At 41.6% G+C, this 27,648-nt stretch overlaps 1 protein-coding gene across 7 annotated transcripts in view; it reads left to right on the top strand.

Moving 5' to 3' along the window:
- Positions 1–27,648, top strand: part of RALGAPA2 (Ral GTPase activating protein catalytic subunit alpha 2) — a 312,686-nt gene that overhangs the window by 164,940 nt on the left and 120,098 nt on the right. For all 7 annotated transcript variants that reach the window (XM_027069474.2, XM_053200306.1, XM_027069476.2 and 4 more), the window contains 8 exons: positions 882–1,010; positions 6,899–7,027; positions 7,853–7,911; positions 14,970–15,078; positions 21,107–21,217; positions 23,114–23,182; positions 23,460–23,597; positions 25,601–25,784. In XM_027069474.2, coding sequence (XP_026925275.1) covers positions 882–1,010; positions 6,899–7,027; positions 7,853–7,911; positions 14,970–15,078; positions 21,107–21,217; positions 23,114–23,182; positions 23,460–23,597; positions 25,601–25,784 — 928 coding nt within the window. The remainder of the gene's footprint in view (positions 1–881; positions 1,011–6,898; positions 7,028–7,852; positions 7,912–14,969; positions 15,079–21,106; positions 21,218–23,113; positions 23,183–23,459; positions 23,598–25,600; positions 25,785–27,648) is intronic.

Below are 27,648 nucleotides of genomic sequence, written 5' to 3'. Positions count from 1 at the left end.
TGAATAACTACAAGACACATACCTCTAGTAGTTGAGTATGTTTGATTAATGTGCATGGCCTAGAAGTACGTAAGAGAAGTTTGTGGTTTTCTAATTCCCTGTGCACACACACACTCGCACAGGTGGCTTCAGAGATGTGGCCTGGCTGTGGGTGGCATGAACACTATCTGGTGGTGGAGCCCTGCTCTGCCACAGGCTGGAATGTGGTGTCTGTCTCAGAACAGAGCTGGTGCGCAGGGGCCAGCCTGCCACCCACCACGGCAGGCCATTCCAGACACGGCAACACCAGGTGTCTCGGCAGTCGGGGGTCTTCATGTTGCACACCATGTAAATGGCAGCTGCTACATTTGCACTTTTACCTGGTGTTCTCACTTGTACCCAGAGCCACACTGACTGCCTGAGTGTGACCGTGCTCTATTCATTCCCATTGTTTAACACATAGAACTATCCGAAGAGTGAATATTTCCATCTCTTTGCCTACTTAAAGATTTTTTAATGAAACAGTGTGCTTTAACTTTTGAAAATTGGAGAGTTTTGAAAGTAATAGGTGTTTGCAGGTCTTATTTATATATCTACCTGAATACTCCCTGGAGCTTGTCTGAAGCTTTCACCTTAAGGTGAAAGACAGAAGTGTCTAGTCCCAATGCCATGATTTAGATTTTGGGCATGTCATCTTACAACTTAGTGTCCCTTCTCTTACCTGTACAATGGGTGCAATAGCCCTTGGACTAAGTCATCTCCCAGTACCCATTTTACTGAAAAATTTCTGTGACCCTCGTTCCCTTAGATTATCATATAGTGGCCATATATACAAATGAACTGTCTACTCTGGAATTTTGTTCTTGAAAATTACAGTTGTGCTTTCTTATCTCTGCCTCTAGGATATCTTAAATACCATTATAAGGCACTGTCCACCCCGCTTCTTCTCCCTGGGTTTGCCTGGCTTCTCAATGCTGGTGGGGGACTTCATCACGGCTGCTGCTAGGGTCCTCAGTACAGACACGCCGGCGGTGAGTATGACAATGCTCAGCATCCAAACTCCCAGGAGACTTCACAATCGCTAACAAGGTTCAGATTTCTCCACTCTTAACAGGTGTTGACTCATTAGTGCAATGTGAAACTGGGCTCTGGGGTAGATGCCCTGGCAGCTGATGTGTGAAATTGTAGGATAAGATGACACACTGGTATTGGGAAGGCGTTTCATCAAAAGGCCAGAGTGTGAAAAATCATATCCTCACTAATGTTTCAGTACATTTACACAGTCAGAAGCAGGAGTTGTCTCTTAGAGTCTATTAGCATTTTCCAGTAAATGGTGGCACACAGATGTCTGTAGTAAAGAGAGAATTTTAAGTGTACATTATCAATAATTTTTTAAATTATTATCTTGGTTTTTATAAGTCCAACAAAATATTTTTTAATGTGAGAACACTTAAATTTTAAGCAGATGATGAATACATATTAATTGTGCAATAAAACTCTGGCAAAATTCTTACAGTAAACAATGAGAATCGAGTGGACTAAATGAACATTCATGGCTACAAAAAGATTATCTGCAATCTCCACATTTACTTCCACTATTAGCGCAATGTGTTAATGTCTTTTGGGAGAACACTCTTATACATTTACACATAAAGGGCCTCTCACTTTTGTGCTCTGTACACCTGTTACCTGTTCAGACTCATTGTTTTCCTTTTCAAATGGTGTGAATAAAATTAGCTTTACTGTTTTCCAGGGACTTGTATTGAAATCAATATGAGTATTTAGCTACCTAAATTTTGTTTGATATATTGCTACTTTTTCACTCTACTTCTGTCTCCTCTGCAGGGTAAATTCAAACTCCAACCCTGGATTTTAATTTAAGTTGTTTTTAATACCTTATGTATAGGTGGCATTTCATGCTGGTATTTTCATGTGCTAACTTTTTCTTATAAGGATAAGTTAAAAAGCAAAGGGAAGGGAAAAGAGAGAGCAATGAAAGGGGAGGATAAAAAAGAAAGGTAGAAGAAAAAAGGAAGAAAGATGTTGAATTTGTTCAACTGTTTTTTTTAAGGAATAGGAAATTTTTATACTTCTTTGTTTCTGAAAAAGATTTTAGGATAATCATTCTCAAAGAACCTTCAAATTTATTTTTTATCATTCAGATAAACATTGAACAAATTCACAAGATACAGGAAGGAAAACCATACTTCTTTATTGATAGTTTCCTTACTTGATACTAGGGTTTCCTATAAAAATGCCATACCCTTTCTAGAGATGATGCCATGCATGGCAGTCATTCTCTGTGAAAACTTATCTCTTGGCTAGGTAAGATATTAAAGTAGCTTTCCAAAATATATTTTTTTAGAAAGAGAAAGAAAATATGATCATGTGAATGTAAAAGTTACATGAAAGAATAGTAACTATAAATTGCCTTGAATTTCTCTCTTAGTTTAAACTTGAAGTTTAAAGTTGTAGGGGAACTGGTGATGGGGCACACCTACTCAGTCAAGTTTTTGGCTAACACAAGTTAAATACAAGTTTGAAGTACCCTTGCTACGCCCTGCTGAGGGAAAGAGAAACGCACACACAGGTCACCAAAAGATGGGTTGGAGCTTGTGCTCAGCAAACATTCTTCACAGTAGCCTAAAACTAGAACTAATCCAAATGTCCATCACCAGTGGGACAGATCAGTTGTGTGCACATAGGACAGAGTATTGCATATATTCCCCTTCCCATGCTTTACCCTGGAACTCTATAGGGTCGGACCTGGGTTCCATCCCAGTGTTGCCTTGTATTGTTCTCTAACCTTAGACAATATGCTTAGACACATGAGCCTCATTCTCCTCATTCTCCTCATTCTCCTGTGTGTAAATTGGGACTCATCCTAGGCTCAGTGCTTAGGCCAAAAAAGTATTGTCATTTACCACATTCATTGAATAAAGCTGTGTAACAACTCCTTAATTTTATTTAAGATCTGATGTTTTATATCTAGTTGTTTTATAGCCTAGCACGCAATCTAAAAATCCACAGTTCAAGCCAGGCTCATGTACAACACAATAGTTAAGCCACTCAGGGGAAGGTATCAATCTCAATGAAGTCTAAACCAGGATTGTCTGATGGGTAAGTCTTAAAAAAAAAAAGAAGATTGTCTGATGGATAAAGGGCAGCAGATAATGAGGGCCAACAAAGCAAGGCTGTTTGAGAAATGTTTACTGTGGGCCTACTACATGCTGGGACCTGGCCTGGCTGAGTATGACAGGCCCCTAGCCTCAAGGAACCAGATGGGTACACCAAGTGTTTAATGTTTGTGCATGAGTTTCTAGCAGCCACAGTAAAATCACATCCAGAACCCACGGGGGCACCAACTGAGGAAGTGTTCATTCTGCCGGGTAAGAGGTGGAGGGGAAGACATACATTAGAAAGGTCTTCATGGAAGAAGTGAAGCTGAAGCAGAGACCCGAAAGACCATCAGTGTCCGTCAGATAAACAGGGACAGCAGCAGCCTCCCCTTATCTCAGGATGGTATTTATTGAGCACCCACTGGGGTAGAGAAGTGATGAAGACCACCTAACCCCTGCCTTTGTGGGGGTTACAAATATTAACAGCTCAGAAAGTGATGTATGCAAAGAAAAAAACCCAAAGCAGGGATGCTGGAGACCTCAGAGGTGGAATGACACAATGTTTTGAGTTTGCTTCTTAACATAAAATAAAGGAAAGGAAAGGCCTCGGATAAGTGGACAGAGTGCTGGTGATGGGGTAGGGTTACACAGAAGGACAGGACCGTGGTCTAGGTGGAGCTTGTCAGTGTGAGATCCCTCTGGACCCCTGAGGTGAGATGATATACAAACCTGGACTTCAGGTGGGAAGTCTGGTCTAGACAGAAATATTGAGGAGTCCAACATTTAGGAGGCATTGAAATCTTGGGGCTGAATATCCTTTGGGAGTGAGTATAGATCTGAGAGAGAAGAGGGCACAGAACCACACTCAGTGTCCCAGAGTTTAGATCCTGAGAAAACAAGGTGTTCCAGCACTGAGACTGTCAGACCACCTTAGGAGCCAAGAAAGGTGTCCCAGGGCCAAATGGTGCAGGTGTTGTTCCCAGGCACGAGGGAGCTAGCACCTACATCGTCACTGGCGTGGGGTCAGGTGAGGAAAGGCCTGGGTGGTGACCACAGGTCATGTAACATGGAACTGTACTCACTGACGGACTTTGGCTAGTCTTAACATTTTCAGTTTGCTCTAGTGGTTTCAAATCTTCGTATTTAAAAAATGAAATAAACCATTAAAGATACAGCGACTTCATCCCTGATGCTATGGCTGCACTCATAGCTGCCTTCACTCTGGCCTGTACTGCGCTTCAGTGACTGACACTCTGCTCTCCCTGAGAGCATCCATCACCCCACACTCGTGCTCCATTCTGAGGGCATCACTGCTCAGGTAGAATGAGATGGGAACTGTGCTACGTGGCCCTGGGGGTTATTCCCTAAGAGCCCTGGGTGTCTTTCTCAGACTCCGCCCCTGGGGAACTCCAGGGCCTGTATGGCCTCCCAGCTCTGTGCACCTGGGGCCTTTTTCAGGTCCATGGGTGCCCGGGTCCTCTGCCTTTTCTATTCCCATTGCCCGTACCATGCCTCTCACCCCTCACCTCACTCCCTCACTCCACCAGCCTGGCTGGCTCCTGTGGCTTATGCGACTTTTAGCAGCGGTTGGTCTTAGTGTCCCTAACTATCCTGAACAGAACAAATCATTGCCTCGTTTTGGTTCCCATACAGTATCTCTCTGTGTGTTTTATATTGTCTTTTGTTTACCTGTGTGCTGATGAGAACCAAGCGAGGTAAAAGATGAATGCTCTGCGTTCTTGTGATATCCCTACTCTATGCTCACGTAGCAAGTGCTTTCCTGAATTACATATAACCGCTATTTGCCTTTCCTCCCACACTCCACATGCTACACTGCCATCTCTCTGGGGGAGAGAGACTCCCTTTCATTTCCTACCCTGGGTGCTTAACAATATAGACCCAGTGTAGACCCTGGAATTAGATGGCCTCAGTGCAAATCAGGGTCTGTCACTTGAAAAGCCACTGAATTTCTCCGAGCCTCAGTTTTCTCACTTGTAAAGTAGAAATGATAATAGTATCTACATCATTGGGTTGCTGAGGGTATTCTAGGAGGAAATGCTTGTACAGCATTTAGAACAGTGCTTAGCACTGAGTGAGAGCTCTGTGTTTGCCACCATTATTATAATTGCTAGATAGTAGTAGGTAGACAGAAAAACGGATGGCTGGGTGGCTCAGTCGGTTAAGCATCTGCCTCTTGATCTTGATCTCACAGTTTGTGCTCTGCGCAGAGAGCGGGTAGCCTGCTTGGGATTTTATGTCTTCTCTCTCTCTGCCCCTCTCCTATTCATCCCCCCCCTCAAAAATACATAAACTTAAAAAAAAAAAAGATGGACAGATGGGAAGGTGGGCGAATGACATACCTCTGTAATTGTGGTGTCTGCCTTATTCTTGGCTAATCATAGCTGCTAGTAAGTGTTGGCTGAATTGAAATCTTGTGAAATGCCTCCTTTGATATATTCCTTTATTTTTCTACTGGATTTTTTTAATTTAAATATATGAAATTTATTGTCAAATTCGTTTCCATACAACACCCAGTGCTCATCCCAAAAAGATGCCCTCTTCAATACCCATCACCTACCCTCCCCTCCCTCCCACCCCCCATCAGCCCTCAGTTTGTTCTCATTTTTTAAGAGTCTCTTATGCTTTGGCTCTCTCCCACTCTAACCTCTCTCTCTCTCTTTTTTTTTTTCCTTCCCCTCCCCCATGGGTTCCTGTTAAGTTTCTCAGGATCCACATAAGAGTGAAAACATATGGTATCTGTCTTTCTCTGTATGACTTATTTCACTTAGCATAACACTCTCCAGTTCCTTCCACGTTGCTACAAAGGGCCATATTTCATTCTTTCTCATTGCCACATAGTACTCCATTGTGTATATAAACCACAATTTCTTTATCCATTCATCAGTTGATGGACATTTAGGCTCTTTCCATAATTTGGCTATTGTTGAGAGTGCTGCTATAAACATTAGGGTACAAGTGCCCCTATGCATCAGTACTCCTGTATCCCTTGGGTAAATTCCTAGCAGTGCTACTGCTGGGTCATAGGGTAGGTCTATCTTTAATTTTTTGAGGAACCTCCACACTGTTTTCCAGAGTGGCTGCACCAGTTTGTATTCCCACCAACAGTGCAAGAGGATTCCTGTTTCTCCACATCCTCTCCAGCATCTATAGTCTCCTGATTTGTTCATTTTGGCCACTCTGACTGGCGTGAGGTGATTCCTTTGATATATTCCTAATTCCAGTAGTAGACAAACAAGTGATTTTGTATCACTAGATGTCAATCACTATGTGTTATTTTGCAAAGTAGTTCTTGGTGAGACAGGAAATTTGGTGGATGGTGTGTGCTCTTTCCCTGCCTTCTGAAATTCAGCCCCAACCCTTCTCCCTTATGAATTTTTGTTAACTGTCTTCACAGCAAAAATAATATTAAGTTGATATCCCTTACCCTGCCTTGTCAAGAACATTAAGACTAAAAACACATAAAAATAAAAGGTAAAAGTCATAATTGAGTCATTTGCTTTTCTGAATCTGAATGCATCTGCAGACCAGTTTTCACAGTGCTTTTTTGTATTCAAGTATAATGTTATTTTCCATCCCTTGGAAATTTGCTTTTTCATTTAGACAAACCTGTCTTGTTCAACTGTTCACCTGGAAGAAAATAACCAGCCTAATTTGATATTTCTTATCTAGGATAAAATAAAGATTCCCTCTTGAAATCATGAAAAGGTAAAGTCTGTTGCTTAAGTAAAGTTTCTGGCTTAGCAAAAGAAAAATGAGCACTTTCACTTTTTTGTGTGCAGGCACCTCATTCAGAAGCTCTCACCATTCTTGGTTCTCTTGTCTGCTTTCCAAACACCTACCGGGAGATCCCTTTGCTGCAGTCTGTGCCAGAAGTCAGTGAAGTCATCACAGGAACCGAAGACGTCAAGGTACCTGCTACCTTTGAGTGACTCTCAGGTTTATCATCTTCTAGTTCCAGCTCTGTGGCCATCGCTTCCATTATTGTGCATTGATCCCCTTATCCCTGAAAGTTCTGCTTTATTGTTTAAATGTTTCAGTAGTTGTTGTTTTCAGGGGATTAAATGTATCTGAATCAGAGCACATCGCAGTTATAACTGATAGGCTCCTTGGGTGTTTTTTATTAGGTCTGTTTATCATGCCTATGGATCCTAATTATGTAATGAATCATCCTTTGTAATAATTTTAGGTTCAATTGTGCTGCATTAGTGCATCCAATGAGTTTATAAGGAATAATTGAAATAAACTAAATATTCAGTCCTGTTGTTAGCCTGATTAAATACTACTAATCATTTGAAATGTCAGGTTATTCATTCCTTAGAGAATAAAAGTAAGCATTTGTTCTCTCCTCAACTGACTTTGAGGCAAACAAATATGCTTTTCAAATCTCAGAATCTATCTTATCTACTTACGGTACGTAATTATAATATATAATTTAATGTACAATATATAATCTAATTAAAGTAAAAGAAAACCGAGCTTTTCCTATCTGAAGTCTCAGTTGCTTTGCTAGGTTTTTATTGTGCACCCAGAAACCCTCTTCCCTACGCTGGCTTAATTGCCCAGGGAGGCCCTGGCTGAGACTGCAACCAGGCTGCTCCCCCGAGCCCTGTGTCTCTTCCCCCCAGGTCCTCCCTGGTCCTTCAGGAGCTCCTGACTTCCAGGAACACAGTCAGAACATGGGGGAAACCAACTACTAAACAAAGTTTTTATTTTACTTAATTTTTTGTTTTTAGCATTACCTCATAAATATTTTACTGAAGAATGCCACAGAGGAACCAAATGAATGTGCAAGGTAAATGTTGACAAAAAGGTAAACTATTTTAGGATTTTAAAATACAAATTTATGTGTGAACAGTTAATGTTAAAAAAAAAAAACACTTTTTCACATTACTCATACACCCACTAATAAGTATAGTAAAGGGGCACCTGGGTGGCTCAGTCAGTTAAGCATCCGACTCTTGATTTCAGCTCAGGTCATGATCTCACAGTTATGGGATCAAGCCCTGTGTCGGGCTCCACTCTGAGCATGGAGCCTGCTTAAGATTCTTTCTTTTTGTACCTCTGCACCTGTCCCTGCTTGTGTGCACATGCTCGCTCGCTCTCTCTCTCTCTCAAAAAAAAAAAAAAAAAAATTTAAGTGTAGTAAGAATTATGTCGAGAATGTGCTTTTCTTAATTTTTTAAAAGTGTGCCATTATTAAGTGAAAACAGTAAGGTGCAGAAGGTTATTATTACATTTTGTGAAAGAAAAAACAAGATTACAAATATATATGTGCATTCCCTGTTATTTTTAATGAAGAAGAAAATGGAAGGATAAACCAAAAACTTATACAAATGGTGTATGTATAGGGTAGTGATTCTCAACCAGAGGTGATTTTGTACCCCAGGAGACATTTAGCAATGTCTGGAAACATTTTAGTTGCCTCTGCCAAGCATCTAAGGTCGCTGGCAGTCTGTTACCAAGATAGGTTTTCTGGGCCACCTACATAATGAAAAGTTGCAACCTGTTCTTCCAGGGCGAAGCCCAAAGCTGGGAACACTGGTGGAGGGAAACACTATTTTCTTATCCCCTGCCTCCAACCCCATAAGGTCACCAGAAGCCCAGCTAAGCCTCTTGCTGCCCGGGAATCAGCTCCTACCCTGTTCTCTTTCTAACAGCCCATCAACCATCACCACCTTGTCAGCTCTTTGATGAATTTAAGAGGATTTTTTTTTTTTTTTGGCGGGGGGGGGGGGTTATTTTTTTTACTAACTTCTTCAGTGGCTTTGGTGGATGGTTTAGTACACGTTTTCTAGTCTTCCATTACCAGAAGTTATAAATTCATTATCAATTTGTTCATATTAGAGTAACCTTGAATTTGGGGATAAACTCAATGTGGTTTATACAGTACTGGATCTGATTTGAGTAACATTTTGTTGAGTAAAGTTCCATTTATATTTATGGCCTGTAATTTTCTTTCCCCATCCTGTCCTTATCAGGCTTGATTACAGGGTTATGTCTTCTTCCAAAACGAGTGAAGTATTGTTTCATTCTCTTAAGTCAGCAAGAGTTTTTGTAAAATTAGAGTTTGTGCTCTTGTGTATTTAGACCTTGATGGTAAAACTATCTAAGTCTGGTTATTTATGAGAGGGTTAACCACTGACTTGTTTTCTTCCATGATTGTTTAGGAATTTTAAGGTTTTATTTTATTTGACAGCTTAGATAAACTAAAGTTGTCTAGAAATTTGTCCATTCCTTCTAAGTTTTGAAATACCCTTGCATTCATGATGGCTCCATTATCCTTTTGCTATCTTTTCGTAGCTCTATGCACTTCTTAATCTCTGACCCTTTTCTGTATTCTCTGATTTTTCTCACACATCTTGCCAAAGGTCTGTCAACTTTGTTAGTCTTTTCAAAGAATATACTTTTGTCTTTGTTCCAGCCTCTTTATTCTGTATTTGTTTTTATTTTCTTTCTGCTCTTTTTTATGTTCTTTCTTCTGCTTTCTTTACATTCTGCCACTCATTTTCTTTTCATCAGTATATTAATTCTGATATATGCCAGTATATTAACTCAGTATACTAATTCAGCCTTTCTCCTTTACAGATACCAACATTTAAGTCCCTATGTTTATTTCTAAGTGCCACTTTATCTGAGTTCTCTACGTTTGATATGTAATATTTTTCCACTGAAATTTTTTCCAGTTTCCATTATGATTCCTTCACTGAGTCATGATTTATTTAGAAATATATTCCTTCATTTTTAAACACATGGTTATTTTTATTTATCTTTTTGCTGCTGATGTCTTAAAGGCATTGTAGATTAAATATGTTGTCTGCCAAGTAACAGTCTTTGAAATTGTTGAGATTTGCTCTATGGCTCAATATATGTAGTCATTTTCTGCACGTCCTGTATATGGTTGAAAAGAATGTGTATACCATTTCTTCAGTTGTTGGGTGTAGTGCTCTAGATGTGTCCATTTGATTAATTTTTTAATCATGTCTTTCAAATACTTTAAATCCTTTCTAATTTTTTCATCATCTTGATCATTAACTGAGAAAGATGGATTAAGATATCCCACTATTATGGTACGTTTATTTCCCTTATATATCTGTCAATTTTTGTTTTATATATTTTGAAGCTATATTATTAGCTGCATAGAAGTATAGAATTATCAAATCTCTATATAGAATCCCATCTCTTTTATTTATTTTTGAGAGAGAGAGAGACAGAGTATGAGCAGGCGAGGGGCAGAGAGAGAGAATCCGATGCAGGCTCCAGACTCTGAGTTGTCAGCCAGCAGAGTCCAACATGAGGCTTGAACTTGTGAAACCTCAAGATCATGACCTGAGCCGAAGTTGGATAATCAACTAACTGAGCCACCCGGGCGACCCTACCTTAAAGACTACTTATCTGATACTGATATGGATATTTTTAAATGATATTTTCTATCCTTTTATTTTTTTTTTAATTTTTATTTATTTTTGAGAGAAAATACAAGTGAGCAAGCAAGGGAGGGGCAGAGAGAGAGAGAGACAGAATCTCAGACAAGCTTCACTCTGTCAGCACAGAGCCCTATGTGGGGCTCGAACTCATAAACCGTGAGATCGTGAGCTGAGCTGAAACCAAGAGTCAGACGCTTAACCCACTGAGCCACTGAGGCACCTCAATATTTTCTATCCTTTTAAATTTAACTTTTCTATATTCTTCTCTTTTAAATGTCTTTGCAAAAATTGTACATATTTTATTTTATACATTTATACTGTCTGATTTTTATCTTTTAACTGAATCTTTAGTTCATTTACATTTGCTGCAATTACTGACATATTTGGATTTCTTTCATCTCTATATTCTTTGTATATTCTTTGTATTCTTTGTATTCTTTGTATCTTTATATTCTTTGTATTTCTTTCATCTTTATATTTTGTTATTTGTCCTCAGTATTCTCTCATTTTCTCCCTTTTCTCACCTTCATTCTTCCCTTCTCCTTTCCTTCCTTTCTTCCTTCCTTCCTAACTTCCTAACTTCCTCCCTTCCAGATGATTTTTCCCACATTCCATTTTTTCTCTAATTTCTTAGGAGTCATAGACTCTCTTTCAGTTTTCTTAAAAGTTACCTTAGAAATTTTAATGGGGCACCTGGGTGGCTCAGTCAGTTAAGCATCTGACTCTTGATTTCTGTTCAGGTCATGATCCCAGGATCATGAGATTGAGCCCCACATCGGGCTCTGTGCTGAATCCCACATCATTTAGGATTCTCTCCCTCTCCCTCCCTCCCTCTCTCTCTCTTTTTCTGTCTCTCTCTTTCCCCACCCCTGTCCCTCCCATGCTCAAGCACACACATACTCTCTTTCTCTCAAAATAGATAAACATTAAAAAAAAAGAAATTGTAATATGCATACTTGTGTTACTAATTCTGAAATTAGGCTGTCTTTACCCTCTTCCTAAACAATGTCAGGCCTTAGAATACAACCTTCTTATTTTATTCCTATGTTACCACGCTTCTCCTGTTCTGTCTCCCTCCTGCACCTAACTTCTGCAAGTTGGTGACTCGAGGTTTAGGGGTGGTCCTCTCCTCCCTCCATGATGCTCCTAGGTGCTCTTATTCATTCTAACTAGAGTTTAAATTCCACCTACTTACTAATGACACTGAATTTATTTACCTGGCCTCTTCTGTGAACCCCTTATATATTCAGGCTTATATATTAAACTGCCTACTTGATACCTCAACTTGGATGTCTTAACACATACAAAGTTAACACAACCACAGTTGAATCCTTGAGTCTCCTGACCATCCCTCAGACTTCCCCCTTGGTAAAGGGCACCATCATCTCAGATTTTCAGTACAGAAACTTGGGGAAAATCCTTGATTTCTCCTTTTCACATATGCACCACATTCAAACCTTTAACATGTCTTAGCAATACCTTCCCCTCCCACTTTTTCCTTACTGTAGAAAGCCAAATGTCTGTGGAGTTAAAAATGGAATAGAATGTGTATGATATGCTCAGTCTTTATTAGCTGAGTATGAGAGGAGTTAGACAATGAAATTGAGTTCATGCAAGTGCAGATAAGCAGAAATATGATCAAGATTCCAAATAAATGGAGGAGAATCACGAGAGAAGATAGTTATAATTGTGAGTGATGATAATGTAGAAGAGTTCAGAAAAAAGAGTAAGTTACGTAAATTGGGTGGTGTGAGATGGGATGGTAGCAAACAGTTCCAGAAAGTGCGTTAGTGTACAAAGGAGAGTGAAGGTGGTATTGCCATTAGCTAAAAAAAAAGTTTTGAGAGATAGAACTCATTTGGGATCACAAAGGACACATTTGGGATACAGAGAACCTAACTGACAGGAACTCAAACACGTAAGGGGTAACAGAGTATTAGAATCGGAAGATGCTAGATGGGGATGCTAAATGATATGTTGGAAAGAGAAAAAATAGCATTGAAGAGCAGCTATAAGCTAGTGTGGCTTTAAAACTCAAGGCAGGTGAGAGTGGTTCACATTAGGAAACCACTTTATGGGTCACAAAAGTTCTCTGTCATGCAGGGCTAATAGTTATAGAGTAATGCAGGTGTTCCTGAGAAATGAGAGATCTTTGCTCTGAATGAATTACACTTAACAGAAAGGTTAATGGGTTGTAAAAAAAAAAAAAGTATGTGTATTTATACACACACACACACACACACACACACACACTCAAGCATGCAAAGGAAGAGAGGCTCTTGAAGTGGTAAAAATATGATTGGGGGTATAATTCCAAGTTAGATTTTAGTGGGTTAAATAATCAGTTAAGCTGGGGGAAGATAAAAAGGCTATTTGAAAGCATGTAGAATACATGGCAAAGAGCGCAAACTAAGAAAACAAAGTGCAGTTTCTAGACTGAGAATAAGCATAGGGATGAGGCAAGAGGAGACAGTTCTATACAGTGAGGGAAGTTGAGGGTTCAAATTGTGTGGAATTCATGTATTATGCTGTTGTCAGAGAACCAAAGAAGGCCAGGCACACCTTATAAACTGGGCTGCCCATTTATACTGAGTTCATTTAAGTAGAAGGTGACATAGCCTCCAAAGGACTTTTAATAAACGTGTTCTGAAGCCCTTAGTCTATCTTAATTTAAAGAGGTGAGATTCCAGTGAAATATGGTGGTTTTAAAACCTCAAAATATATTTATTTTAATTGCTGAATTATACTGAATACAAAGAACTTTTACTGTGGAGAGCTGAGCAGTACATTCAGTTTAATTGGTACTGGATGTGACCTCGTATTACAAAGAACAACATATACATCCTACAGTTAACTTCTGGTTCCAAGCAGGGACTTGAACCCCCCTTTTGTTCTGAAAGTGAGCAGGTTTGGGAGCAAGTATTTTAATTTTATATGTGGGCATTCAGAAAAAATTAACAGGAGTATGACTTTTTGATCATTGCAAAAGATAGTGGAATATATCAGTTCCAAAGAGAACTACCATTTAAAAATGATTTACAATTGAGAAAGGTAATTTTTAAAGGACTGTGTAATTTGAAGAAAGCTTTGTCCTCACTTATTGTTTAAAAAATAACAGTGCAGCTGATTCTGGAAGTTGTGTTCAAATATTCTTTACAATGAAATATAGGGTTTGTATTCTGTTTGTAGTAGGTGTTGTGTATTTTATTGTAGGGAAAACAATTACAAACTCAATTTCCAATGATTTTTCTGAGATTCATGTCTTTGATTATTCGTCAAAACTATCTTGAAGCAATACGGTGTAGTTAAAAATGTCAGCAAAAATAAAATGAACAACTCAGAAAACAACAGATGCTGGCGACTATGCAGAGAAACGGGAACCCTCTTGCGCTGTTGGTGGGAATGCAAACTGGTGCAGCCGCTCTGGAAAACAGTGGGGAGGTACCTCAAAAAATTAAAAATAGAACTACCCTACAACCCAGCAATAGCACTACTAGGAATTTATCCAAAGGATACAGGGGTGCTGATTCATAGGGGCACATGTACCCCAATGTTTATAACAGCACTTTCAACAATAGCCAAATCATGGAAAGAGCCTAAATTTCCATCAACTGATGAGTGGATAAAGAAGATGTGGTTTATATATACAACAGAGTACTACTTGGCAATGAGAAAGAATGAAGTCTTGCCATTTACAGCAACATGGATGGAGCCGGAAGGTATTATATAAGTCAGTCAGAGAAAGAAAGATATCATATGTTTTCACTCATATGTGGATCTTGAGAAACTTAACAGAAGACCAGGGAGGGGAAGGGAAAAAATAGTTACAAACAAAGAGGGAGGGAGGAAAACCACAAGAGACTCTTAAGTCCAGAGAACAAACTGAGGGTGGATGGGGGTGGGGGAGAGGGAAAATGGGTGATGGGCATGGAGGAGGGCACTTGTTGGGATGAGCACTGGGTGTTGTATGCAAACAATGAACCACAGGACTCGACCCCAAAAACCAAGAGCACACTTTACACACTGTATGTTAGCCAATTTGACAATAAATTATATTAAAAAAAAAAGATACTCTCTCTCTTCCTCTGCCCCTCTCCTCCACTCGTGGGTATGCTTTCTCTCTCTCTCTCTCTCTCTCTCTCTCTCTCTCTCTCTCAAATTTAAAGAAGATGTCAGCAAAAATAACTGATGTATGGGCTGTGACTATTAACGGGAAGTATATCATTTACTTATTAAATAATTACTAACCAATATCAGTATTTCTATTTGTCCTTACCCTTTTTTTCTTAGGAAGACACTCTGTTAGTGTATGTGTAATTTTTGCTACTTTGTAAAAAAAAGATTTAAAATACTTTGTCACATGAAAATACCAAGAAAACATGTTAAATTTTTTGAGAATTTTCCTCTTTTCCTTCTTTTCCAAAAGATGCATCGCCATTTGCTCCCTCGGGGTCTGGATATGCGAAGAGCTTGCCCAGTGTACGAGCCATCCTCAGCTGAAAGAGGCCATCAATGTGATAGGTGTCACTTTGAAGGTATTCCCAATTCGTGATGTGTATTTGACAGTAATCCCAGATATTCAACCAGTTCTAGTTTGAATTAGCGCCATCACTATTTTTTCCCTATATCAGAGAGGGGTTTTAAATCAAAAATTGTTTTTATGAGAGCCATGCTGAATGTTCTGTGAGGCTCACAAAAGAGGCCACCAATAGCTGCTTCCCCACTGGTGGCTGAGCTGTCCTGGACTGACCCCTTTGCCTGAGTGGGGCTCCTCTGTGGGCTGGGCACTTCCTGTGGCAAGTGACAATTGGTAATAGTGACAAGAAAGTGCGATTTCATGCCCTGGCCTCTGCAGTGGGACTGGGAGAGACCTGAGTACTCGCCACCTGACTGGGCCTTCACGCTTTTAGGATGTCTTTCTTCCTTTGCTTTGTTAATGAAAAGAGGGAGTGTTTTTTGGGTTTTTTTGTGTTTGTTTGTTTTTTGTTTTTTTGTTTTTGTTTTGCCGTTGACTGGGTTCACATGCTGGCCCACATTCATTGCAAAGTCAATACTTCAGACAGCTCTGCAAGGTAGATGGTACAATCACTATGTCCCACCAGAGGAAAGCAAGGCCCAGAGAAATCCAGTCCTAAGCACACAGGCACACAGGTATAAAGGATGGAAGCAGCACTGAGAGCAGATCTGTGTAACGTGAAAACAAAACTGAACTTTTATACATACTGTTAGGCCACTTCCTAAACCAGGGCTCAAAACCTGCCAGGTCCCTATCTGGCTCCTGTTTAGAGATGGTGGTAATAATTAGCACTGATGTTATTATACCCCCCAGAACTGGTGAGTGTCTAGTCCCTGCCAGGCACTGTACTGAGGGTTTGTGGAAGTTCTCAGCTGCTAGGCACTTGTCCCACTTTACAGTGGAGAAGCTGAGGTGCAGGAAGGTCAAGGAGCTCTTTCCAGGCTCTGAATCCTGGTCAAGCCAAAGTTCAGACCCTAAACTGTGCATCTGATACCAGCGTCCAGGCTCATGCCCGCCCTTCTCTACTGCCTGTCATGTGTTGCTGTAATAGTAACAACCATTGTAGCTGACACTGGGACAGTCATCACCAGGCCAGTGATAGAGCTGTGTCACCTTTGTGCTTCAGCCCACAGGATAACCAGCCAGGGACATCCCCTGCCCATGGCTTGGCATCCGGCCCTCTGGTCTAGCCCCTGCCTGTCTTTGCAGCCTGATTTCATGGCAGTGCTCCTCACCTACTCCCCTTCCTGACCAAGTCTTATGTCCTCTGACCCCCTCCCACCTGTGCACCCCATCCCCCATTCTCTCCTCCACAACACCTGGGAGTGCCGGTCAGATCCGGAGAGCTGGAGAAACACTTGCTGCTGATCCCTGTGATGAGGAATGGAAAATTGATCAAACCAAAATATCACTTAGGAGGCCTCCCTCTGGCCTGAGCAGGGTGCTGACCTTTGTTGTTCCTTTTAATCCTTAAAACCACCCTCTGTGTGAAGGCTTACTGCCACCTCTGCATCACAGATGTGGAAAATGAGCTGATTGGGAAATAGAGAGTCTGCCAGGGTCAAACCCTGGACACCCTGTCCCCATGTCTGGGCTTTTCCCTAACTGCAGTGTATAAGACACTCCAAAAGCCATGGTGAAATATTCACATATAACTATTACAGTGAAAAAAAGTTGGATATCAATTGTATATCTATGCAGAGTGTAATTCGTTTTTTAATATCCTATTTTCTCAATTCTAAGATCTATTTTTCCAATCCTAGTTTTTTTTTCCTAAATCTAGAAAGGTATATTGCATGTGCTGTGGCTTCCCCACCCCTACTCCCTTCCTGGAAAAGCTGTTAATAATTCAGTGGTGTCTCAGAGTGAAGGAGATCTATAGATAAATCTTCTACCCTATGTGGTTCTATGCAGTATAGATAACAAGAGTAGAAGGATATATGACTTACGTTTTCCTGTTGTAGTTCTCCATATTTTCAAAAATCTCTATAGTTTTTGTACAATTATGAGGAAAACATAGAGTACCAGAAAAAACGTAGCTGCCATGCTTGGAGCCGTGCTCTATCAGGGACATCCTGCCACAGTGTGGGGGCTGTTCCGTTGAAGCCTGTACCCCAGGATGCTCCTGATCCCCCCATTTTGGCAATAAAAGAGAGCACAGCTAAAGAAGGCCAAGGACCTTGCTCCGGCTTGAATTGCTAAGAAATCAGAGGGCCGAGATCAGCCATATCAACCTTCCTTTAACCAGTGTGAATAGCAGAGGGAAACTCATGGATGCAGTTCCCGGATGCTGGGACAACTCCCTGCCTGCCTCCCTCCTAAGCCTGTGTTCCTGTGCCAGTGGCACTTTCACTGAAGGAGGGAGCACATGAATCTAAGAGAACCGAGAGCTATCAGGAAAGGAGTTGCCACAGGGAGCAAGGGGGACAGCAACAACTCTTAAGAAGAGGGGCCCCAGGGAGGCTCAGGGCTCTACTAGGAGGGGGAGCATCTGGCGGACTAGAGAAGGAGGCCCAGCCCCAGCGGCACAGGGTGCATGAGGCCAGAAAGGGCTTCCTGTCTTATGGGTTCCACATGGCTCTGGGCACCACTCTGCTGTGACCCTGCCCTTCAGGAACACTTGATGAGGCTGATCCAGGTGTTCCCTCAGATGCAGGAAGGGCATGGTCAGAGAAGGCTGGGAAATGCTCCCTAGAAGGTATCCATGAAAAACAGTGAGAGCAGAGCACTGCCTAGCCGCCTGGAGAATTCTACTCAGCTAGTTGTGTCTGGTGTGGGAGTGTGTGGGTGGGGGCAGAGGGTTCTAAGCCTGAGCTGTAGTCACAGAGACCTAGGTGTCCCCTCCAAGGTGGGGGCCGAAGGCACTAGAGTGGCAGCTTCGGCTCTGGCTCAGGTGAGCTGCCAATCCTGTCTCCTTGGCAGCCCAAGTGAGAGGAGGCCCAACCCGAGCCCCACCCTCAGCCTCACCTGTTGTTCCTTCTCTTACCCTATCTCAGGAGACATCATTGACTTTCCCCGCCCTCCTTACTTCAGTCCTAGAGTCCTGCTGCCCTAAGGCCATCCCTACCCATCCTGTCTCCCCCTGCCAATAACTGAGCCTCCTGGTGCCTTCCAACTCCTTGGCCCTAGTCTGGCCCCCACAGATCTGTCCTCCCTCCTGCCACAGGAGGAATCTGTCTGCACAGGGTCTGACCAAGTAGCCCACAGACTAGAGCACTATGCACGGCGTTCAGGGACATATGTGAACAGGTCCCTGCCTGTTCCCAAGACTGTTAGTCCTTCAGAGTAGAGACTGTATCTGCCCGGTTCATCTTGTGCCCTGTACTTTTCTTTCTTTCTTTCTTTTTCTGGCTTAAACAACATGGGAACATATTGATTCATAAAGCTGGAAAATACATGGGTAAGGAAGAGGTCAGGGTTGGTTGATTCAGGAGATTAACAGTCAACACTGACCTAATTGTCTAACTCTACTGCTCTGTAGTCCACAGAGGTGGCTTCATGTTAGGGTGGGATGCCTGCAGGGTTGGAGGATGTCTGCCAGTAGGAGTCAGGGTCCCATGTGTCCTTGTTTGTGTTCTGCAGGACTTCCATCACAGCATTCTCATAAGAGGTACTGAGATGCATTAGTCGAGGTTTCTCGCTCATCCCTGTACCAGCGACTGAGACTGGGAATAAAATCTTCTGATTCGTTTAAGCCTATTAGGGCACATTCCTGGAGCTGGGAGAGATGGCCTGCATGGGAGAGGGAAGGCACCTCAAAATAGATCTATTAGTTAAGGAGTGAGGGAGGAATTGATACTGGCCAAGCAACCACACATGTGCACCACAGAGAGGACTGAGAGCAAGAGATGCTCTGTAAAAGGAAAAGGTGAAGGCATGTGAGTGGGGAAAGCAGTAATGAGAAGAAGCTGAGCAGTGTGTAGGGAAGGGGCACTCTGGGCAGAAGCAGCTCCCAGTACAAAGGCCCTGGGGTAGAAACGAGTTGGTATATATCCTAAGAGCAGGAAGATGCTGGCATGTTGGAGCAGAGTGCAGTGTTGAGCAGTGAAGCAGTATAGTTGACACACAGTGTGATGTTAGTTTCAGGTGTACAACACAGCGATTCAACAACCTATCCTTCCTGCTGTGCTCCTCACAAGTGTAGCTACCACGTGTCACCCTCAGTGTTGGCACATTGTCATTACTCCATGAATATGTGCTGAACGAGTGAGTGAGTGAATGAGTGATTTGTCTCTCCCCACCACCGCCCACAACATTCACGTGTCAGTAATAGCATCCCACCTGCAGCCCTCCAGCCTGACCTTGCCTTCCGCAGTGCCCTACCACCTGCTGCCTTGAAGGAAACACTCTCCCTCTGCCTTCTCCTGGCCTAACCTCAGCTCTCCTTCCACCCTTCCCCCATTCTCTCTACCACCTGCCCCCTCTCTTACACCTCATCCCTCTGCCCAGAGGCTCTTTGTCTGGTCTACCATAGCTCTCATTTCCTCGTTGTCCTCTTGTCTGCTCCCAGCTTCTAGTTAGATGTAAGACCCATGCCAGCCTTATGTTTCCACCCCACCCTGACCCCTGTGATGCAGTGGAAACACATCCAGTGGCTATTCCTGTTCTTCACCTTAGACTCGTTGTGTGTTACTTCTCCGGGGGGGTGTGCAAGGCATTAGGAACATAATGGTAAACAAGATGTGGAAAAATAAACACAAAAGAACAGGCAGACAAATACAGAAGATCGGCTTGATAGCCTTAATGCCATGAGGAAAGCACGAGAGCGAAGCAGGATGGAGCTGAAGAGCTGGAGCAGATAGACTGCCACTCCTTGGGATGGGCAAGGTGGCCTCACGGAGGAGGTCTTTAGTGCCATGATCTGAGAGATGTGGCAGAAGCCAGAATCCCAGGCAAAGCAGGGAGTAAGGGCAAAGGCCTTGGGACAGAAGCAAGCCAGAGTGTTTGCGGGGTTGAAAGAGGCTCGTGAGCATCAGGTCATCTGAGGCCTAGAGGCCAGGCTCTGAGAGCCCCTTGAGGGCAGACGCTCTTGCTCTGGGTGCACTTTGCACCTATCAGGAAGGAGTATTTGGAAAGTGTTTATTCTACAGAGTTCAAAGTAATCCCCTTTGCCTTACCTTCTTCCTCGTCCTGTACATTTGCACTGAGCTGCTAAATGTTGACTTTTCCATGTCTGTGTGGTGCTGAGGTCAGTTGGTACCTGCTTTATGTGACTTGGAGCTCCTGGTGTGGAAATAACTAAGCTACATATCCAGGGGTTTCCTTAGACACCCAAAATCAGCGACAAACCTTTTGGCTTGGGTAGCCCCAGGTTCTGGGCAGGGAGAGAGGCACAGGGTGTCTTTCATCTGTTACATCCATCCAGTCCAATGGTCTTTGTGAGTACCGTCCCTCCCCTTTGACATGCCATCTAGGAAGAAATGGGAGCATCCAAAGGTCCTTGTACATACACCAGACTCCAAAAACACACTCAAAGTAATTGAATAAATACACCATAACATAGGATTATATTCTCACAGTTCCCAAATTTTCACATTTCTTAGTACATTACACATGTGGGTGAAGTTTAATTTTATAAGGTGGGAAATCACTTGATCACTTCATGTTTCTATAAAATGAAGATCATATCTACCTTGCAGAGCTGTTAATGAAGATATATCAATGCGAAAATGAGGAGAATTCTAAAAGGGCCAGCACACAGGGAATACTCAGTAATGTACTACCTTTTAATTTCCTCCAGTTGTCAAAACTATTATTTATGCAATCTGAATGAGGCACTTGAAATTATGGTTTTAATTTTCAGATGACTGAACAACAGCTCTTTGTTTCTATAGAATGTTAAGGAAATTAATACATGTGGACAAGAGGCAGTTATAGGATGGTACAAGTGCAATGTGGGACCAGGACACATTTTTCAAAAATTTAATGCGTAACAAGGAAATGTATCCTAAACATCGCTGGAAAGAAATACATGTTTTGTTCTTCCTTAGGACAAATGCACATGTTAAGTTCAGTCCTTTAGTTTGGGGTTCTGTTTCCTGTTACAGTTTCCTAACAAAGTCGTGGCTCAGGTGGCCTGTGATGTTCTTCAGTTGCTGGTTTCCTACTGGGAAAAGCTTCAGATGTTTGAAACCTCTCTGCCTCAGAAAATTTCAGAAGTAAGTCTTTGTCCTGTAATGCTAACACGTAAGCGTTTCCCAGTTATTGTATTTGGTGTTTAATTAATTACAGATACTCAAATAATTGTTAGAGTACTGACTATTAAATTGCCATACGGGTCATTCATTTTCAGATTAAATTGCACCGGCTCTTCTCAGCTGTGATTTCAGGCACTACGTAAAGAAGCCACCAGTGTTCCAGGGCAGAGTTTTACACTTGGGGAGTTTGAAAGGCAGACACGACCACAACAAAGAGACCTTTTGTAGATTGGGCTTCATTCATCGAGAGTAATTTGGATGGTGCCAACAAGGAGTAGGCAGCTGGTTATGATGCCCTCCGTGCAGGGGCGGGGGGTGGGGGGACTGTTGAGTGAAACAGGAGTCTCTCCTAGACTGAAGCCCCAGATCATGCTCTCTGCCATAGCATGATTACCCAGCTGTAATGAGATTACTGCTGTAATACCCTCTTGGGTGGTGGGGGGCGGTGGTAATTGGTGGGAGAGAAAGATAGAAGGAACGGGAAGAATCATCCCAGTGATGATATCCCGGAGGCTGGTTGCATTTGAGGGTGCTTAGTTGTAAAGGAGCAGGTACCCTCACCTCTGTACGTACCTGAATATAAGGCCCATCCATTCCTGCTAGTTTTTAAAGCTACATTTCTTATTTTATTTTAAAGTTTGTTTGTTTTGAGAGAGAGAGAAAGAGAGAGAGAGAATGAGCAGGGGAGGGGCAGAGAGAGGAGAGAAAGAATCCCAAGCAGTCTCCAGGCTGTCAGCTAAGCCGAAACCAAGAATCAGATGCTCAGCCAACTGAGCCACCCAGGCACCCCTAAAACTACACTTTTTAAAACGTGCCCTGTTCTTTGCACATCCAGTGGTAACTCTTCAAGGAAATGTGATTTGTCTCTGCGTGGTATTACAGGGGGAGAGAAGAAGTGATACTGATTTATTTCCTCTCGGCCCTAGACAGATTTCACCAGCGAGATCACTCTGTTCTCCCCAAGAGCTTAGGTGACCTAGGGCAGAACAGAGGTTTGGACATAGGGATAGAAGATGCCACAAGTTATAAAGTTGGGTTTTAGGGCAACTGTACACAGTTGACCTTTGAACAACATGGGTTTGAACTGCATGTATCTATATGTGGATTTTTTCTGATAAATATAGTACACTATATATGTATTTTCTCATCCTTATGATTTTTTTAATATTTTTTTCTGTCTGTTTTTTTAATATTCTTAAGATTTTTCTTAATATTTTATACAACATAAAATACATACAACATACAAAATATGTGTTAATCAATGATTTATATTATTGTTGAGGCTTCTGGCCAGTAGTAGGCTATTAGTAGTTAAATTTGGGGGGGGAGACAAAAGTTATACATGGATTTCTTCCTGTGCAAGGTCAGGGGGTTAGCACCTCTCACGCTGAGTTGTTCAAGAGTCGATTGTAGTTTATCATTGAAAGAGGAATAGCTTTGAGAAGGAAAGGGGTGCTTTTATACCAGGATAACAGGTGGAGACCTGGGGTGGTTTATAAGAAAATCAAATGGGAGCATTTTCATAGTTATTTTTGAAAATATTTTTTTTTACTTTCATTGCATTAAGTGTGGAGACTGATGATGGGGATTGTGTGACCTCAGAGAGAAATGTCCCTTCCTCTGGGGCCCCAATTTCACCACCAGGAGAGTGGAATAGAGACGAGGCATGGCTCTATGACTTTCTCCCGATTTTCAGGATCACACAGAGCTCTAAACTGGCTCTTGGCTTCTTATCACCTTCCTCAAGTGAACTGGCACCAAGCTGGGTTTAGTGCAAGGCCATCTGGAGACTCTTATCATATGGTTTCCTAAACTATTACTATGGTCTGTTTGATTAGAGGTTTGTCTTTTATGCAGATCCTTGTGGCCACAATTGCTTTTCTTTTACCAAGTGCAGAGTACTCCTCAGTGGAAACAGATAAGAAGGTAGGTGGCACATCAGCTAAGTTTTCCCCAGTCTGTTTTTTTTTTTTTAATGTAAGATAAAATGAAAAATAATGTTACACGCAGGGATATCCTTTATTATTCTTTTGTATTGGTCCTGTCTCCCCTGTGAAAACTTTATTTACTCATTCATTTCTTCTGTATTTGTGTGTCTACTGAGTAATTACTTTCATGCAGGGACAGTTCTGTTGTTTGCTGTGACATGTAGTGAAGTTTAAAAGACTGCAATGTACAGTATTGGGCCTGTTTCCTCTTCCAGTTTATTGTATCCTTGCTACTCTGCCTCTTGGACTGGTGCATGGCGTTGCCAGTGAACACCCTTCTCCACCCAGTGTCCACAGTAGCCCTGGAGGAGCAGCACTCGTGCAGAGCCCCTTTGCTGGATTATATCTATAGGGTGAGTCTCCATTTGTGCCTCATGGACATAGAGTATAGACTTAAGCATCAGAGAATCGCCCAAATATGTCTGTGCATTTATTTATTTATTTGTGCCCTTTTGGAAAAGATATGGGGAGAGGTGAAACATTTTAAAAGAAATGAATAATTTAAGGAGTGAAAACAGGTCAGAAGTAATTGTAGAGAAGCAGTGGTTACCAAGTGAAAGAAACATGCATTTTCACACGACTGCCATCTTTAAACAACTGCAGTTTGATCAGAATCCCCAATTTTCATGTAACATGGCCTATCTCTACTTAATTTTTAAAAGAAGTGTTTATATTTTAGGGATATTGACAGTCTTAGTTTGACAAAATTGTTTTATCAATTGTTTATCAAAAAGTATAAAGGTCTCAGTAATCCCTTTGCTTTACAAGATCTTAAGAAATACACTAATTAAGGAAATATATCACATCAAAGTTTTTAGCTTCATCATTTTTATGGTATTTAAAATATTCAAATTTCAACCTCTACTGATGACTGGGTATGGTGCTTGCTCTGGATCCTTTATATCGCCCTTCTATATTGGCTTTACAGTCTGTCCTGTGAAAGCTTTATTTATGAATTTGGCATTTGTGTATCAACTGAATAATTAGTACTCAGGGACAATTCTGTTTGTTTTTTTTTTTTAATTTCATCTGTTTATTTTGAGGGGGGGCAGGGAGGGGCAGAAAAGGCAGGAGAGAGAGAGAATCTCAAGCAGGTTCCACAGTGTCAGCACAGAGCCCAGTGTGGAAATCAAACCCACGAACTGTGAGACCATGATCGGAGCTGAAATCCAGACTCAGATGCTTAACCGATTGAGCCACTGAGGTGCCCCTGTTTTTAATTGTTTTAGTAAGAAACCTTTACTAGTAACCTTTAAAAAAATAATATTCCAAGTCATTAACTGATTACTGTGTTGCCTTATTTTGAAATGTATTAAATATAAAACATAGCTGAAATTCTACTAAAAAGTATTGTGTACTTTTAAATGGTTTTTTAGTGGTCAGAGGTTTTAATAACTATGTTATTTTTAATTCATTCAAAGATTTTAATTCATTAGATACTCTGTCATTTCTGTGGTTTATAAACCTATGTAAGGCTTGGCTTGACAACCTAGAGTAGCCACAGTCATTTAAATTTGTCTCTTTTCTAACATTTCTTTTCTTAAAAGATTTCTCTTAAAATTGTTTTACCAATAAAAATGTCCCCTCCTAGTTAACATGAGTCACAAATTTATTGAACAACGTGATTTTATCTGTAAAGGAAACTTTTTATTGAAGCATAATATGCATCCAGTCATAAGTGAGAGCTTGATGAATTTTCACAAAGCAAGCACACCTGTGAAACCAGATCCTGGCTGCAGAAACTGAATAGTCTCAGCATTACAGAAGGACCCATGCTGGCTCCCTGCTGATTACTATCCCCATACACATACCTGGGCAGCAACTAACCTGTGTAACGGTGTAGATTGTTTTGAACTTTGTGTAGCTGGATTTATGCAGTATGTGCTTCTGTGTCTGATGCCCTTCACTCAACATTATTTTCAAGGGGTTCATTCATTCATACAGTTGTGAATAGTTGTGAGTTTTTCACTCATCACTCTTTAGTATTACACAGTAAGAGTACGCCATGATTTAGATATCTATTTGGACATTTGGGTAGTAGAGTTTGGAACTGGAAAAAGAAGGTCTGTGAACATTCTGGTGGACAGAAGCAGGACTTGGGTGTGTGCGATCACCCAGAATGGCAAAATAAGCACTTTCTAACTTTTACTTTCCTTTTGTGTTGAAAATATATTTATTGGTATTGATATAAAAGGAGAAAAATAACCTTGCAAATAGCAGGAAGATAATTTAGAATGGAAAGGATTCTATGTTCTCAGATATTACCAAGCGAGAGTCCTACCTCCTCAAAGTGCTGTTGGCAGATTGTCAGGGACAGGATGTTCATGGCATCCATGGCACACATTGCTTTTTACAGGTTCTGCACTGCTGTGTGTGTGGCTCAAGCACATTTACTCAACGGAGTCACTACACACTGACCCTGGCCGACCTGTCATCCCCGGATTATGACCCCTTCCTGCCACTGGCAAATGTGAAGAATTCGGAGCCAGTCCAATATCATTCATCAGCAGATTTGGGCAACCTGCTCACAGTGGAAGAGGGTGAGATTCTTCAGAACATTAATTCTCATGGGCAGGAAAAGGAAAGATTGTAATCTTTTGCCCATGCTTGCTGCATTGTTTTTTAAAATCTAGTTATTAAAATTCTGGTTTCTAGACCCCTATGTGATAGCAAATTCTGCTTTCCTTGTTTCTTTTTTTCTGTTTCTTCTCTGTCTCTTTTCCCATCTTAGTTGAATTTTGTATTGAGGACCTGTGTCAGACCTATGAGACCCACAAAAACGGCTCATTTTCTATCCCCAGGGAACTTAACATGTAACTAGAGAGACAGGATAAATGCAGAAGGACTCATTTGTGGATCAGTAGCACCATGGGGACTTCCCATGGGGAAGGACTTAAGCCAGACTTAGAAGGATGAACAGACTTTGAAAGGATCTGGTCGAGTGTTATAGACTAGGAGAGCATTGAAAGAGAGAGGTGGGGATTTACATGCCACAGTTTGAGGCTCTGCTCATGGCAGGGGGTCTATTTTATTTTATTTTATTTTATTTTATTTTATTTTATTTTATTTTAGATTTTGTTTTTAAGTTACCTGTACACCCAACATGGGGCTTGGACTCACAACCCTGAGACCAAGAGTCGCATGCTCTGCCAGCCGAGCCAGCCAGGCACCCCCAGAGGGTCTGTTTTAGGATATATGGGTATTGTCAGGATTAGGGAATGCTGTATGTCCTCCTCATCCATGCTTCTTCCTGAAATGACAAGAGCCTATCTCCGGGCCTTGAAATGTAGTTAGAATGTGGGTGTATCATCTGTACATGTGAAATAATTGCGTAGAACCAAACATACACACACACAAGGGCATGTACACTGAGTAGACTCTGAATATTAATGAAGTGTATCAATGTCAAAATTTCCAAATTGTGATACTGTCCTATAGCTATGCTATGTAAGATATTACCAGGGGGATGAAGGATATTTGGGATCTCTCTGTATTATTTCTTATAAATGTATGTCGGTCTTTAATTGTCTCAAAGTTAAAAGTAAAAAAAAAAAATGTGGGTGTGGAGTGTTAGATCATCCATGAAAATGGTATGGACTTTGCAAGTTAAAACCTAGGCCCAAGAATGAACTTTGGGGGTAAAAACATCCTTAAAGAAAAAGGAATGAGGGAATGTCACCAGGAAAGCAGTCAGGGAAATGGAGAAAGAACCATGAAAGAGTTCTGAGAAGTGAAGAATTCACTTCTGAGGGAAGAAAGGGAATAAAGAGCCAAGGAAGGTCAGCAATGCCCCATGCTTCAGAAACATCAGGGAGGGTGGGGCCAGAACAGTACCTGTTTTATTTCCCAACTAAGCACTGGGTGGTGGGTTTTGCTGAGTACTTTGGGCACGGCAGTTAGTCTGTAGCCAGATAGCCAGAGCAGGTGATTTGGGGATGTCTATTCAGAACCCGCAGACATTCCTGTTGGAGCCTTTGGTGGACAAAGGAAGAATAGTAGCCAGGTGAGAGCATGGAGTCCAGGGTAGTGCTTGCAAGACTGCAGAATCTGGAGTATGGTTCAGGTCAAGGGGAAGGGCACAAGCAAGGTGACAAGGAAGAGAACAGAAGTGAGGGTACCAGTCAGGGGCAAGGGCTCTGGAATCAGTCAGTCCTGATTTTATAAATGAGCACACTGAGGTGAGGGATTTTCCCAAGGGTATAGAAGCCAGAAGTAATGGAGGTGAAATTTGAATTGAAGATTTAATGATCAGGTTTCTGAAATAGCACAGCATTTAACTGAGATTTTTGCACAGAGTAAAGACTTACATTTAGTTGTGCTGGTGGACAGTACACGGCACATGTTCACACTATTGTTTACCTCCATTTGCATAATCATTTAGTTGTCTTTTTCTGGACTTCCACA

This window comes from Acinonyx jubatus, chromosome A3, assembly GCF_027475565.1.
Source record: "Acinonyx jubatus isolate Ajub_Pintada_27869175 chromosome A3, VMU_Ajub_asm_v1.0, whole genome shotgun sequence".
In the NCBI taxonomy this organism is placed as follows: Eukaryota; Metazoa; Chordata; class Mammalia; order Carnivora; family Felidae; genus Acinonyx; species Acinonyx jubatus.
This window is presented reverse-complemented; position numbering and strand designations above follow the sequence as displayed.